Consider the following 17349-nt stretch of genomic DNA (forward strand, 5'->3'; position numbering starts at 1 on the left):
AGTAACTGAACACTTACCCTAAAGCTTGGAAAGATGGAATGGAACGTGCCCAGTGCATGGACAAGAAAAGCAACCTGGAGGCAGACTCGCAGATATAGTGAACGTTAAGATATTCAGGCATTGGAGAAGGCATGGTAAGCTGGCAACCAAAAGAGAAGAAAAAAAAGAAGAAGTGCAAGTCATCTATTTTACATTCTTCATAAAAAACATGGTAAGGAAAAGATCAGTCTTAGAGTTTCTGTTAAGTGCAAAAGTAAAAGTGTTTCTTAAATAAACATGAGAGAATCCTGAAATAAAATTGAATGACTGCCTTTTTCATTATTAGCCACACTGTTATACCCTATAATAACTACAAAACAACAAAAAAAGCAAAAATTTTGAATCTTTATCTTAGCTAAATATTCATGTTTGGGACATCTGGAGATGGTAAATCCCAAATAAAACTCAACTTTCGAGATACTCTCAAAGAATAAAAATTTTAGAAGAATCATTGTAATTAGAATGAAGTTGCTTACATTTATATATAGATAAGTACATAAAAAATACAAATACAGAGGCATTTACTTTCTAAAGCTTCCCCCAGAGGAGTGGAATAAGTGGCCTGAAAAGTTAGAGGAGTTACCACAACTCCTGGGAAGGGGGTGTGTGCATTCTATTTCACAAAACATCCTTTTTTGCACTTTTAAATAATATTTTACAAATAAATAAATCAAAAATCTTTTGATGTGTAAAATACCTAATATGCAGCTGCTCCCAAGTCCTAAAAATATAATCAATACACATCACAAAGGACCAGCTCTACCTTTTTCAACGTACATGAGTAAAATCAGTGGTGTTACCTGCATACGTGAAGAAAGTGGGATTTGACCCAAAACTGCTAAATATAGTGTTGTAGTTTTATCTTCAAAAATGAATACTTCTTAATGTAATGGTTTGGCTAACACAATTTAAAAAAACCCTGACATTTGCATTAGAGAAATGTCTGAGCGATCAAAACATGCTGATGAGAGGGTGTCATGGTTTAACCCCAGCCAGCAACTAAGCACCACACAGCTGCTCGCTCACTCACTCCCCCTCAGCGGGATGGGTGAGAGAATTGAAGGGTAAAAGCGAGAAAGCTCGTGGGTTGAGATAAAAACAGTTTAATACTTGAAATAAAATAGTAATAATAATAAAGATGATGATGAAAAGGAAAATAATAAAAAATAATAAAAAATTAAAAATAACAAAGAGAGAGAAATAAAACCCAAGAAAGACAAGTGATGCAAATGAAAACAATTGCTCACCACCAATCGATTGATGCCCAGCCAGTCCCCGAGCAGCGGCCCCCCTGCCAACCTCCCCTCTAGTTTTATTCCTGAGCATGACATCATATGGTGTGGGATATCCCTGTGGTCAGCTGGGGTCAGCTGTCCCAGCCGTGTCCCCTCCCAACTCCCTGTGCCCCCCCAGCCTGCTCGCTGGTGGGGTGAGAAGCAGACAAGGCCTTGACTCTGTGTAAGCACGACTCAGCAGTAACGAAAACATCCCTGTGTTATCAACACTGTTTTCAGCACAAATCCAAAACATAGCCCCATACTAACTACTATGAGGAAAATTAACTCTATCCCAGCCAAAACCAGCACAGAGGGGCAAAGTTTAATAAAATGCCTGGTACTAAAGAAGTTTTCAGATAAGCAAGCTTTTTGATTTGTCCATGAATAAGAAGATGATGAAAAAAATGGATAGAAGAATTTCTGCAGGCTCATAAAATAAGAAATAAAGCCAGAAAATATATGGCTCACTAAAAAAGGAAACCGTATTTTCCCTTAATGATTAAAGTCAATTAATACCATACTAAAATAGGATATATACACAAAGGAGAAACTGACAAATACACTTGAGTCTCAAAATCCAGTTGCAGATTGCATCAGATCCACCTGTTAACAAGTGAGAATGTGGATGCTGACTCATGCTTCGTGTGACTCTTGTCTATGTAAATCCTTTTGCATGGATTACCTATTATTTTTAAGGTAAGAAGATATAAAATAAACAGTGCAGCTAAACCACTGAAGAGAGCTGTACATTCTCCCAAACAAATAGTTACCCAGTGAACAAAAGTGGTGTGTTCATGAGAAATTAATGTCAATACCTGAACAAATAGTTACTCCTCTAAGAAATTCAAAATAAGATTTAATCAGATCATTATTTTATGTTACTATGTTAAGATGGTTATAAATAGTCAACAGTAAAAAAGTATTAAGTACCCGGAATGCTACATGTGCATCACTGAGTAGTGGCCCCTCTATTTCTACGATGTTCATGTTTGTTTCTCCACCAATCAGCTGTACACCGGCTTCAATACTGTCAGAGTTCTGGCACGCTGCGCTCTCTCCTGGATTTAATGCTTTTGCAAGAGTATCAAATGCCCTGTAAGATCACAACAAACAAACAAGAACATAAAATTTCATTTTAGAGACCATTTCAATTTAGGAGGAACCTGCACATGTCAGAAACCTGTATTTAGATGTCTGTTTCAAAGAACCAGATTTGGAAAATAAAAGTCAGTAGCATGCTTTTCCTGACACTCCACTGAACAAAATCCCTGAAAACTCCAATTTACAGTGGCTCTAAAACAAAAAATAGCAGCAGATCCTGTTCACACTAGTTGCCAACAAATTCACAGTTTTGACATATTGATTGTGCTGCTGAATCACAGTTTGCCTTTCAAGATCTCTTTAGTGATGTTTACTGAGAGTGCTTCCATGAGTGTTTTGAGGACATGATCATCAGACTGCTGTTAAAGCAACTTAATGCACATATAAATTTTACAGATTTTTGCTGCTATGAAGCACAAACAGAATAAGCTTTTTTTTTTTATGTAATGATTTGTGGTTAGGTTATTCAACTTAACTTGAAAAGACTGTTTCGAAATATGTAAGAGAAAGCACTCTCATGCTTTCAATACCATCCTTAGTACCCTTTGATGTGGGGCAGTGACTCCTGTCACGTGCACAAATGTTACAGGAGAGATGTCAGGACAAGCACAGCTATATTACTCATTATTTTGCTGCTTGATAACAGATCTGTTGTTTTTCTGTTCACAAATACACCTGAGAACCAAAACTGATATATCTTCAATCAAAAATATACAGACTTGATCACTGCCTACAGGCAGATGACGTATCCTGAGAGCAGTATCATCTGTATACAGTGTTGCATGAAAAACTTATGCACTAAGGTCTGAAAACTTTACAAAGGCTGATTATCAGCTTGTATGTAGAGCTGATTCTCAATTTAGAGAGACGTGTTTATTACCACAATCTAAAATCACTGATTTAATGCCAAAGTCTGGAGTAGAACTTTGCCACCTTCTCTTCCTCCACACTCCATAGCTATCTAAATTCATTAACATGCTAAAAAAATCTAAATGTTTACTATGTTTGACATAACCATTTACAACCAAACAAAACATCACAATAAAAGAGCTGCTGACACTACCTCAGGCTTGAGATGGTAAATGAACTAGTTTTTGGTTCTACGCTAGCCTGTATACCTTGATGTGTACACATGAGGGTGCCTGGGATATGCACAAGTGGACTACACAGATATACCTGGGACGTTCTCTGTCTCCGGTATACAGAAAGTAGGCATAAAGGGAATGCATTCATGGGTAAGCTCTAGAAGTTATCTTATTGGACTCCTGCTAGGAGATCTGAGTTTCAGGTCCTGCGTGGCTCACTCTTGGCAGCCTTAGGTAGAATAGGCAAACCCAGCAGCTCAGTGGCAGCTGCTGCTTAGGAAAAACAGGAGCTCTGCAAGGCTCTTCATGTAGCAGGGACAGAAATGTAAGAGAGGAACAAGATCTCTCCTTTCCCCAAAAGGTAAATGTCATATGCATTGGCCATGATCCTGTATTTATTCTAGAATAGCCTCAAGAGTCCTTTTTAAATAGGGTGGGCAGGTCCACTGGTTAACCATGTATCCCCATGATACTTTGTTTCCAACTTATTCTTGAATGTTTGCTTTCAAAGAAATCTTCTCCCTCCTATCTCATCAACTGGCAGTAGTAAGCCAGCAGAAGTCAGTAGAAGCTTTCCTTCCTCACGGCTCAGCACTGTGGGTCCTTTTCATACATGAAGCCCCAACATGAGCAATGACCGCAAGGTAAAACACCAAGGAGAAGAGAATCTGGAACAAAGTTTGCCTGGAAGCTACGAAAACATAGCCCATAAAGAGAGAAAAAAAGGTATAATCAACATTAAAATACATGGTATTGATATCCTTTGCTAGAAACAACTTTGGTTCTCTTTTTGTCGGGCTCAGTCACTAACAGATACATAGAACTGCTGATAAACTGTAAAAAAATGAACATAGATAATGATAATGTCCTTGAAGAGGACAAGGCATATAACGTTACAATATAAAAGCAGCAGAATGCTAACAGCAAAGTTGTAGACTAAATTTATGTCAGCAAAAGTGAAAGCTTAACTACTGTAGCTGCAAGCAATGGAATATAATAAAATACATGAAAAACACAGATAGATAAAACTTGCTTCCTGAAATCCCTTAAACTCCTTTTCTTCAGTAAACATCTGTGTCTGTTAGATCAAGCTGGCATAGGGCCTGGCAAGGAAATCAAAGATTTAGATAAACATTTTAGTTTCTGCTTGGGTAACAACTTCCCTTTCACAGGAATATTTAACGTGAACCTCCCCACTGGAAATCGGTTAGGTAACCTACTGGACAGGAGTACGCATTAAGCTGAGTCGGAGCTCTTTCAAGCTCTCTGGCTGAGAGAACTTGATGTCTTTTCATAGACAGGTTTTTAAAACTGAACAGAAACACTGACGTTGGCAAAAGCAAGCATCTGAAAGTGCCAGGAAATAAAGAAATGAAAGATTACTACATCTTTTTGAACAGCCATAGTATGGAATGAAGTTTATCTGCACATACAACAATACTATTTACACAACATATTCCTATATTCTTTACCCAGGAGGACACAGCAAAGGCCCAAATCACCACCTGTATAAAGTCACATTGACTTTCTAAGCAGCATATAAAGAAAGGAGCGGAACAAATGCATTCTGCTTGCAATTATACAAAGCAGTAGAGACCATAGGGGAAATCCTGTATTTCAGTCAGTACAAACTACTTCACTATATACCAATCTTTTTTTCCTTGATGGATTTACTCCACATACACATTTTCAATACAGCATGTACAATGTGGATGGTGCGTAAAGGAATATTGCTGGGATGGCTGTCAGAAGCTTGCATGAGATGACAAGCAAGGAAGAACATGATTGTGATTGACGGAATAACTGAGTACGTACTACACAATATCTTACATGTATGCTCACCAAAATGGCTCAGTTAAAACCAGTGCAAGACACAAGTTTGTAAGATAGTCAATGAATGTGTTTGTATTGATGGTGAGAATTCTGTGACTTCTCCTGTGTAGAAAGAAAATGCTTTTCAAGCTTTGAAGGCGATTAATAGTTACAGACATTAAACTACTTACACAGATGAGATCTCTAAGAAACAGTTTTCCAGGATGATACAAAGTACTAAGAATATAGTACAAGATCTAACACACCTTATTAAGGACAACCGGAAGGTAAGAAAATCAGCTGTAACATTTACACTGAAATTCATTTCAAGTACAAACAACTAAAAGTATTTATTTCTCAAATGGAACTTCCTTAAGATTTCCCTTGGAAGAATCTTACAAGACTTATGTTCTACATGAGCTTAGGCTGTTATTACTATTATTTTTAATGCAGATAAATTTCCTACACTGTGATGATTTAATTAATGGTCTGAATTGACAGAGACCTTCTCGAAAAGAATAGTATTTTCAGGTGTAACATGCCTTACCTTGTAACATCACTACTAGCTTGTTCTTCTTGCTGGAGTTCAGATAATGATGCATCTCCATTACTTAAACTCTCAATCATAGATAGCTCTGTACTGCTTTGTGACATGTCTTTGCATTTACTGAGATTTGCTAATGAAGTCACCACATTTGCCAGTGTACTTAAATCTCCCTGACATGCTTCAACCTAAGGGAAAAGTATAGCTTTTAATTGTCTCATATTGGCAGCAGTTAACTTGCAATAAAAGAATCTAACTTTTACATAAATGAAGAATTGAGCATGTGAGTAGACCTGTAAGAAAATTATTGTTTTCAGTAAACGGGTAATCATAATGCAGCAATTAGACACTGCACTGCTTCTAAAATATGAAATATTTAGACATTTACTTTTACAAGTAATAGCTATCTATTTCTTTCAGAAAGAATGCTACAGATGGTAAGCAAGTGCAGAAAGAGAATTTATCATCTCCACTCACTAGTCAGTCACCAGGGCTATAAGACTGCACTAGATTATATTTTTAGCATCTTCCTTCCTTCCTCATGTAAATGAGTCAGTAGTAATAGGGTAGGAGAATGTCTGGAAAGAAGGAATGGATAAAAAGTCACCTTTAAAAGCAAGCAGAAAAAGACTTCTGCTGCAGCCTTTTTAGTTTTTATGTCTTTATTTAACTGCAAGGGAACAAGGTGATTCAGTACTGACCAGGAACTCAGAGAGGCAGTAAGACATGTTTCCCACCCTGCTCCCCACCCCCACCCCCCCAAATTAATAAGGAAAGTGCATGATTACAGACGAGTATGCTGCTGCTAACACAAGCATGCTACAAGTCCTTTAGCTTGCGTTGTCATACTCTACAGACAGAGCCAGAAAAGTGAAAAGGAATAAACAACTTTTGATAGAGCCCTTTGCAGACAGAGCAAGCAAGGCAAAAAGCATGAAAACAGTATGAGGTAATTTAGTATCAGCTAGAAAAATACAAAAGCTTCCTACTGTGCATATGTAGGGAAGCTACCACATGGCTTTAGTGGATCAATAAGTGTAACAAAATGGAAACAATGGAACACCAGCTCAGAAATAAGATTGTTGCTGAGATAGCTCTTACTAGCTTTGCAAAAAAATTAGCGATTCTGGGAAAAAACCTAACGGTATTTATGAAATGCACTGTGGTAATGCCATGTGAGGTTTTGCAAACAACTCACTTCACTGGTACAAAAGAAATATCCAAGTCTCAGGATTGTCCAATAGAAAGAAAAATAATGCAGCCCTTAAAGCTCTCTAAAAACGTGGAGGAAGGCATTTACTTTGTAGAGTTTTTAGCATTTTTACTATGCAAGGCTAAAAGGAGTGTTTTAAAAATTAATTTAACAAAGTACAACAAAACAGAACACCCTTCCATCCCTACATACACAATTACAGCAATCAACTCTACTTAATATATCGGTCATATCATCATATACCTTATCTGGAGTCATCAGCACAGTAGGCTCACTTTTTATTGCAGACTGATGAATGTTAACAAACATTCCCGATTCCAGCAGACCTGTTGATCTGACACAAAACAGCACAGATTTTAATTTTCATTAATTTTTAAATTAATTTTTCCTGTTTCAGTAAACAGATAGCTGCTTCTGAGTAGAATTTACATACCTTGCTGTTTCATTGTCTGTTACAAAAGTTGGAGTTGCAGCTAATGGACTACGAAGATCTTTCCGAATGTAGATCTTTTCTGTAGAAGCTGCACAGTTTGAAGATTTTTCTCTTGACACTTCAATAGGTTTCCTCTCACACTGCACAGCTAACAAAACAATATGCAAGTATTAAGTCACCTCCCAAATTACAGACTAAGAAATAATCCTTTTTATTCTCTCTTTATTTAATCTGCATTTTAATAATGATTCGGAAAATAACAACAACAACAAAATAATCCCATAACCAATAAGCTAACAAGTTGGGTAAAAAACAACACACCGATTTGATTTGTTCTTAATGAAATGATGTAGTAGTCAAAATCTGAGACCAAACATATAGACACTAAATTTTTCAAGTTACAATTAAGGGAGAAATCCCTTTATACCTTATTTTTAATTTGGATCTTTAAGTGGAGGCTTACGGCTTCTCCTTCTCTCATTTCACTATCCCACACTCTCAGTTCATTCGTAAAGGACTCATGGTACCCTTTTCCATGGATTGTGGGTCTGGGTTGAACCCACATAACTTTATGCACTTAAAGAAGCTTCTCAAGTTAGGACCTTAGACAATACAGAGGGAAAGGGACAGTCACAAAGTTCAGTTCAAACCATTTAAGATCTGGGCAACATCCTGACCCACAATCACTGACTTCATAGAAGAAACAGATTTTTCATTTTAATAGCTCAGTGAAACTAGGTGGAATGAATCTGGGCTTTAGCCTACAGATACATCACCTTGCTTTGGATGGATTTGAGAACATTAAAATGAAACTTACAGTATTACACCCTATGGGGAACTCTCTAGCTCTACGGAATAAAGCCAAAAGAAACCAGTTTACAGTTTGATTTTAAAAGTTTAAAAGGAAAATCTAATTTCTGGAAAAATAACGTAACAGTAACATAACATTGTTACTGTAAAACTTAATTAATAAAAGGTATTTACAAAGTACAAATCTTTTAAAAATACGCAGTAAGTTGTTCTTCCACAATTTTAAAGTGGTGCAAGTAATTTTATAGACTAGAATAAGACCCTGAAAGAGAGTCACAAACCAGGCCTATACACAATTTAAAATATGCGTCAATTCGCCAGCCTGATAAGCACTGGCTATTGGCTAGCAGAGCCTCTTTAATATTGTACTGCACATAGAAATTGTTTAAGCCTATAAAGAGAGTCCTGAATGTTCATTATTTTAAAACACAAAGGCAAATAGGAAGAAAACTAACTATTTTTTTCTTCAATTATGCAGTTTTGGAAAACGTGTAACTAAAAAAAAAATTTAAAAAAGCTTTCAAGTTAGTAGTAGACTGCAATGCTATTTGAATTTTTACACTGATAAGTATCATAAAACCAGAATATCGTCAAGTATTGACAATGCCATTAAAGCTAGCCCGTAAGCCATGAATGGTGCTTTGAAAGGGTGGGAGATGGAGGCAAAAGTCTTTTATCTTCCTTTGCTAAACCTGTGCTCACTAGCTGGATGTGGGTTTGCTGAGAGAGGGCCAAGACTTCTTCAAGGGCAAATAACTCCACTGAGAGAGCTACAGTACAAGACGGTGCTGAGTTTTCTTTCCTCTCCCCGCTCCACTGAGGAATGAGACTTCTTATCCCCAAACAATCCTCTCCTCCGCTCAGGATTCCCCCACGACCCAGAGATCCTTTTCCTGCCTTCTGACCCCCAACCCCAGTGACTTTGTTCTGCTTGAAGTGTCTTCTGTGGAGGGGCAAAGTACCGCCAGCTGAACTAGAAGGTAAAGATCCACTTTCACTTCCCCAGCTTCTCCTCCCTTTCTGTATTAATTTCCCCTGTGCCGGAAAACCGTTACTGGTTTCTGCTTACTTGCAGGGCTGTAAGGAGGGGAGTGTCCGCAGAGGTTCAAGAAGGTCAGCAAAATAGAGCTGGATGGCAGAGAGCACAGCACAAGACTAATACTGTGCATATAGCAACAGCATGGCAGTATCAGGGCTGAAGAATTCATCTATTGCTTGATTTTCTGCGTATTTAGTATTCTGATACTGCTGTGGTTATTACAGTATCACTACACCAAATGTATAGAAATCTAAAAAGGAACTTGGAATCAGTAAGAACTGATTCTCTAGATCACTATGGATCTCTGCCTTGTGAATAACTGTCTCTGCAGAGCTTTGTCAAGAGTGAACAGCAATTGCCGGCAACCTCAGTTGTGGAAAAAGTGACAAGAATGTAGAAGGATTCGAAACATTCAGTAGCTTCATTTACACATAGAAAAATTGAACTGCATATATAAAAACTGAGCATGAAGACATGCTTAACATTTGCCACCTAGGAATAACAATTCATTTGCTTTTACCACATGCAATGTGCTTATTAAGTGTGTCAATCAATACATATGTTTGAAAACATTTCAGACATCTGATACACCAAACTTGCACAATTCTTTAAAGGAAAAAGATACAATGATTTAAAAATATAAAATCAAGATAAAAAATTGTATTAATACAAAGCATATCTTTTGTAGCACAAACTTTAACATAGCTGTCAGATAAAATAATTTACACTTATTCAGACTTACAATCTTGTTTCATCCCAAACGCAATGCATCTCTGCAGCCTACAGTACTGACATCGATTCCGGTGGTGTTTGTTAATGACACAGTCTTTTGTTCCTCGGCACGAATAAACTAAATTCTTCCGTATACTCCTTTTAAAGAATCCTTTGCATCCCTCACAAGTTACTGCTCCATAGTGACGCCCTAGTTACAGAACAACATAAATCAGGACATTAATTTTACATTGTAATATTATTTTTTTTTTAGAGTTTATATTTATTAAAAACAAAGTATTTGCTATTTTATCCAGAAAAAGAACACTTTTTCCCCCCATAGGTTACAGATCTTAAAATAGATCGTGGCTATAAAACAACATAAAAAAGCAAGTGAACCATTTTTCTAGTTCAAAGCACTTAAACAGGACAGATTTTACAAACAGGCAAGTTGCTTATTAAATTCTTGCTGAATCTGTTGACAGCAGTGTTAAAAAAAGCTAAGAAAACAGGTTAGCAAGAACATAGAAGAAACTTTTAATTTATATGTTCTTTAGCAATTTTTTAAAAAGGTCCCTCCTGTCAAGCCCTGTAAATGAGTCAAGCTCATTACAAATTCAGCTGTCGAAACTGTATGTGTTCAATCTAATGGAACCATGGAAAGCGCAAACATGGCATTTGACAGCAGTAGATAATCAATTCAAAGCTTTACTTTCACCTTTCATTTGCCTAACAGGGTAACAGTACATCCTTAAGTTCTTTCAGTAAAACTTCAATGAGAGAATAATCTAAAATAGCTAAATAATTTTTTTAAAAAAATCAGTTATTCTGTGCATTTTCTAATATATAATACTAACATATAAAAATTTCTAAGACAGACTACAGAAAGAAGTCAAGTTTAAAAACAATTTTTCAGAATTAAATTGTTTTGATTCTGCTATAGCACAAAATATAAATATTACTAAAAAGTACTGGTTTTGATTAAGGCATGCTTGGCAATTCCAACAATGTTAATTCTATGAACCTGAAGAAAAAAAAAAAATTCTAAAACCAAAGATCACTGACAAACACTCAAAATACATACTGTGGTGGCACCAAGGCTGCTCTTTAAACTAAGTAGGGCATATCACAGAAATAAATCTCAAATATAAACTAATGTAAGGGAAAATATATTTTTAGATTCTTTTCTCACTCCTCACAAACTTTTTTTTAGATACATTAATCTTGCCTGCCTGAAGTTTCTAGAAATTCTGATAGGTCTTGTAGATTCCTTTATCACAACAATATTACCACACTATTAAAATGTGAAATTTATGAAAATTTCTTTTATATTAAAAGAATATCACTAAGAGTAACATTTTAACAGCAGCTGGATTGTGAATACTTAATTTCCATCCTACAAAGTGCCTGGGCTGCTTCTTCACCTGCTCTTTGATGTAGCTTCTTGGACTTTGGCTTGGAGGTGACTGCAAAGCAGTTTGCATGACACTGCTCGTCACACGGGAGGCTCCCCAGAACCTGCAGCTGCTCAGGGGAACATGGCATTCTCCCCAAATTCACTACCAGTGCTCGACAACCCTGTGCTGGGACAGGAGACGTATCTCCCGGGATCTCCAGCCTCTCAAGGAATACTCCAGCCCTCCACCGGGGAGCCAGAGGAGTCTTGCCAATTGGAACACACTAACCAGATCTTTGCCTTATGTTTGGCAGAAATGTCCTTTGAGATGGGTGAAATCTGACATGTATTTAGAGCTCTAGGAACTGTAATTTTTATGCTAAACTTTGCTGCAGTAGAAAATTTTTAATTGGTCTTATTTTCTAGGCAGTTTGCTTTACATCCTACTACTTGTCACGATGATATCCTAACATTACCTACTTCTCCCCCCTGGCCCCCCACTTTTATATACTTCATTTCTACTGCTTCCCAAAAGGAGCATTTAACTGCAGCTGTCATATTTTGATATTACTGGAGGTCCATCACACAGACTTCAGTCTGACAAACCATAAGAATTTTCTGATGGAGCAACCATTTCCCTTGTCTAATTTTAGCTAACTAAGTAAAGAGCAAAGTTAAATGTCTCATCTCTCTTACACCCCATTATCCTCTGTAACAAAGAAAGTGCAGAGAAAAAGGAGCTTTCAGCTAAACCATGCTGAGGGATGGCCCTTGTAGCTCGCTCTCTCTCTTTTTTTTTTTTAAATGAAAAAGACAAGACACACTCTCAGTAATTCCACCTCTGACAGATCTGGAACACCTGGCAGCAGGCACACATGCAAAGGGAGTGTGGGAGACAGTTCTCCATTGCACTGCTCCCACTATTCTTTTTTCCAGTCTCTTAATATCATTACACAAAATTTAGTGCATGAAGCATTTTTCTTTTCTTACCTTAGCACTCTACTTTGGTGGCAATATATGAATATACCATTCTTAAGCTTATTTTTTACTGGAACTGTAATGAATTTTTACAATTTTAGCAATGGTTCTTCAAATAACTAGCTGTCCTGCATAAATCTCAGGTTAGCACTTTCTTCATATAGTCCCTTACCTCCTGGTTTCATATTTAAAATAATGAACAGGTTTTCCATATACTTTAAGAGAACCTGTCAACAATAACAAAGTTCACCACATGGCCTTATTTTAAGGAAGAAAAAGTTCTCAACATTGTCACTTAAGTAATTTTATCAGCCAAATTTTTGTAATAGAAAATAAAATTTATCAGCCTAAGAAAAAAAGGCAAAAATTATCTGGTAGAAAACATTAAATTTATGATGTAAAACAGCAATAAGTATGTCCACCCATGGACACTAGAGTAATATTTAGTGTAATTCTCCACTGAAAGAGTAGTGTATCCTTTCTGTTTGTGCATGTATATATATACATACACGTGTATGCATGCAAACTGTTATATAGCTTCAGAAGAATTTTAAACTGCTTTTATAAAATTCCACTGCCTTAAAAAGAAAAAAAATAAAGAAAAAAATAAATACCTGATGCCTTGTCTCCACATACAACACACAGATCAAACACTTTATTTAGGCCCTGTTCATTGGGTGAGTTGTCTGTTAAAATCTGGAAAAAAAGTGTGAAAGATTTTCATTTTTCTTTTTCTTACCATCAAGAAAGATTAAAATAAATCTCATGCTTGTGGTTTTCCTCTAAGATAGGGGACCAAATCTACAAAGTATGAGGTTTTCTTGACTATGTTTTACGGTCTTCATAGACACAAAGGAGCTACCTGCCATACCACTGAGCTCCTTTTCAGGATGGAACAAAAGTTTTACTTGTAATACTTCTGAAAAGATTTCAGGATTTCATTTATCTAAATACTACCTCTGTAGAACTGACTGACATTTTGAAAAACACTTAGCATCTTTTGTTGATGCTAAGTTGTTTGAAAAACACTTAGCATACTCTTATCTTTTGTTCAATTTTGTATTTATATCCTAATGACTTGTTCATAGTACAGCTGAAACAAAAAAATCTCTTGTAAAGGCTACTATATCTACATTCAGATTTATTAACTCTTTTTTTTATAATACACATAAATGGTGGACCAATAGCAAATGTACTCTGGACACTATCATTAACTCTCAAGTGGTATATAGTTTGGCTTTCAGTAACAGTTTGACATTATTACAGTATTCTTGCCTTGCCTCATTCCTTTATCTCTGGTACCTCTAAACTTCATCAAGCACATAATATTAGAACCCCAGCACTACAGGGCAGGTGCTATAGCCTTCCATTTGATCTTTAAAAACATTATCCCACTGCGACACAATAAGCACAGCAAAAAAATTAAAAAAGGAACACACATAATCACAAGTAACAACCAAGCGTCATCTTGACAATAATGTAAAGCAGAAAAGAACAAATTATTCTTCGCATTAAAAGAAGATGATAATTTAGAAGTTTTAAGAGTTTCTAACTTCTGTTGTGTCTTAATGGGAAGTCAGACTCTCTCATTCTTGCCTTGCATATTCGAAACAGGACCTCTGATAAAAAGAAAGATAACTTACTGAAAGAGAAAGTACCCTATCTTCTATAGAGAAAATTAAGAAATAACTTTTTTTTTTGAAAGTTTGGAAGATAGTATAGATGATATATACAGGAACGTTTAACAAGCATACTTCTTTCTAGTTAGCCTTTGTTAACAATACTGTCTCAGAGATTTATCTATTAAGTTTTCTTTTAATATAACATCTTTTTAAGAAAAATAATATTGATGAGTTAAAAGAATAGTAACCTTTCATTCCTTCCTAATTTCCATTATTAACATTATGTATTTTCACGATATTATATAAAATATATCTACACACAAGTTCTAAGTCCTTCCGTAAATGAAACCTGCACTGAAGTGAAAGTTCCACATAGGGAAGGACTACATGACGAGATAAAAATCCCAGACTCAGAGAACCCATCAACTGACCTTGAACATGAAGAATAAAAATTGATTATTAAGATGAAGAAGAATCACTGAAAGTGAAACAGACGATGGGAAAAAGGGCCTTGCCAAATGAGTCAATGTAAAGATAAGATGCAATAAAGGAGAGGTATTTTGCAGAGCAAATGAATGGGCATTTCAAGTGAAGGCTACAGAAGCAACAAAAAAGGTGAAATTGCAGATGAAAAGATCATTTAGAGGAGAAAATATGAAAGATCCCAAAGAGGATGCAGTTGAACAACAAATGAATGGTACTCTGTATTTCACCAACTTTAAGTGAGGAAAAAAAAAATCTCTACCCATACCTATTAACTGACAAGAGAAAAATCTAACTAAAGTGGCAGAATACTCCATTGTCTCTCAAACTAACCTATTTTGCCCAAACTGCACAACCAGAACTGGAGCTTTTAATTTTTTGTCCAGACTTCCCCTATACCTGAATTTTGCTCTTTAAACCAGTGTGGCACACTTCTCATCTGGTTTATACTTTTGTTGAGGTTTACTTAAAATACAAAATGTATGATACCACTAAACATGCTTAAATGCCTCTCAATAGGATTGACTTTTGTTACTGCTCCCCTACTCATAGTAATAAAATTCTTTGGAGCAAGGACCTTGGATGTCCATTTGCAAAGATCTGTGAGTTTCAAAAAAAAAAAAGGCCATATATAATACAGAGATATGTTTCAAGCTTGCACATGTGGGTAGTGAATCAGAGCAGTGGACTGGCTCCCAGAAGAGCACAAACTAAAAAGATCAGGGGTCTTCAGTTAGGGAAAGAGATCACTTGAAAGAGGATATGATAGTGACTTATAAAAACAATAGAATACTTTATTCCTGTTTCTTATAGTGCAAGAGACACCTAATTAAATATTCATCTCAGAAGATTAAATTAACTAAAGTATTCTTTGCACAACATACAATTATACTGTGGGATATTATACAGACCAAAGCATATATGGTCTATATAAATAACAAAAAAGGTTATTAAACTTTAGTGGCAGCTATCAAATGTGATGGTCTCTCTGCAATCTCCAAATCAGGAGGTCACTCTAAACCATCAACTAATGGAAATGAAAGGATATGCTCAGAAGGATCACTATTTATTTGTCCAGTTTTTAATACCTTTCCTTAAGCACTTGCTTCTGACCATTGTTTCAGTTTAAAATACTAAGTGGACTGTAGCTATCCTAATATTGCCTGGCCTACCACACTGATGTATTTTAACTGCAGCATAAATGTACATGGGTAAACAATATGCAATAGCTACGCTTTAGCTGGAGTGTAGTAATCTCCTACTTCATGCTGAAGGAGCTCACATCTCCCAGGACTTCTGTGCATGTTCTTCACACTCTTCACATCAGTGCCATCCCATCCTTGCCACGTGAAGATATGGGGCAGAAAGCTTGGAAGTTGGAGGGTGAGGATTCCCATACAATGTGTGGAAGAGTAAGGTGCACTGGGGTCCAGTTTATGGAGTTACAACCCAGACTAGTTACAATCTCACATTAGTAAACCCAAAATCTTTAGTACTGTTTTCCCACCCCCACTGAGTAATGTACTTCCCTACTAAATAGTCTCTTGGAGAAACCACCTTGGAGTACAATTCACACAGCTGAACAGTAGCTACAACAGCGTATGAAAAGGAAAACAAGCAGAAAGAAATGTTAAGTGATAAAGACAAGGGAGAAAAGAGTATGTTTTCAACAATACATGAAAACAGATGGACAGTCAATGAAGCAGAAATAAAGAAGGACTGTTGGTACAGCAGGAGCTGGAAATTACAATAACAGTATTCTTTCTAATCTCATGAGCCAGGATATAAATTCTAAAAAAGCAATAAATTTACAAAGAAAAAAAGTTTTCTTTATAATTTCTAAGTAACCATACTGAGTCCTAATGCAAGGGAAAGTATACCGTTAAAAAAAAACCCTCAAAAAAGGAGAACTCAGACAGACAAATTTGGAAATAAAACATCTCTTCTTATCCCATTTGAACCAAAATTATGAAATAAAGTGGATTATCTACCTGGATGTGTTGTGCAGATATATCAGGGGATGCAAAAAACAGTTGGTTGACACCTGCAGCATCTGGAGTTGCTAGGATAACTTTTCCTGGAGTGGAATCTTGTCTGGCAAGGATCACCTTGCTTGGGGTAGAGCCATCATGATTTGTTAAGATGAACTGCTTGCCTGCTGAGCTCTGATCAAGTGCTGTAACAATCTGAATCTTCTGGCCCGTCTGCTGATCTGTGACAATCTAATAATACATTTATCTCAAATTGTTATGGTAATTCAAGTTCACCTTTAGGGCCCAAACCGGGCGCTTGAAGAAAACGGGAATTTTGCCTTTGACATTTGTGAAGCAGGATCGTCTTCCCCTCTGTCATACAAGAGTGAAGTAAACTCAGGTGAAACCTTGGATTTTCACTGTATTTGAACCACACTTTAATCAAGGGTGTTTGAAGTCAAAACCTGAATTCATACTCAAGTTTTACAAATGGCCCGTGCTTTTACAACACTACCAAACCCCCTGACAAATTCTAGCATCCAGGATTCGACATAGCTCAGCCCTAGGACCCATCAGGTTATGAGAAATCTTGACTCTTGAATTCACTGCGTACCACATGAAGTGCTTAGCACCTCCCAGATTTGGCTGCTTAACAAGAAACTTCTTAAAAACAGAAATGTAGACTTCCAAGTGGAAAAAGTAAGCATCAAACAGCAAGAAAAGCAATAATCTTGTTGCACCTGTACATACATTTTAGGCTTCATTTTTTTGGTCTTTTTTTACATATACATTCCTAACTAAAATAAATAAAACAGAATCTCTCTCCCTGCCAT

General features: G+C 36.4%; 1 protein-coding gene across 10 annotated transcripts in view; it reads right to left on the bottom strand.

Annotated features, from left to right (window-relative positions):
• NR2C1 (nuclear receptor subfamily 2 group C member 1) overlaps positions 1-17349 on the bottom strand; it is a 56185-nt gene that overhangs the window by 11948 nt on the left and 26888 nt on the right. For 7 of the 10 annotated variants that reach the window (XM_072865462.1, XM_072865486.1, XM_072865453.1 and 4 more), the window contains 8 exons: positions 16535-16765; positions 13053-13134; positions 10096-10275; positions 7505-7652; positions 7315-7405; positions 5862-6046; positions 2247-2409; positions 18-139 (listed from right to left, as the gene is read on the bottom strand). In XM_072865462.1, the coding sequence (XP_072721563.1) occupies positions 18-139; positions 2247-2409; positions 5862-6046; positions 7315-7405; positions 7505-7652; positions 10096-10275; positions 13053-13134; positions 16535-16765 (1202 nt within the window). The remainder of the gene's footprint in view (positions 1-17; positions 140-2246; positions 2410-5861; positions 6047-7314; positions 7406-7504; positions 7653-10095; positions 10276-13052; positions 13135-16534; positions 16766-17349) is intronic. The other 3 variants (XM_072865492.1, XM_072865496.1, XM_072865497.1) reach the window with 1 other exon arrangement.

The sequence above is a fragment of the Ciconia boyciana genome, chromosome 1, assembly GCF_034638445.1.
Source record: "Ciconia boyciana chromosome 1, ASM3463844v1, whole genome shotgun sequence".
In the NCBI taxonomy this organism is placed as follows: domain Eukaryota; kingdom Metazoa; phylum Chordata; class Aves; order Ciconiiformes; family Ciconiidae; genus Ciconia; species Ciconia boyciana.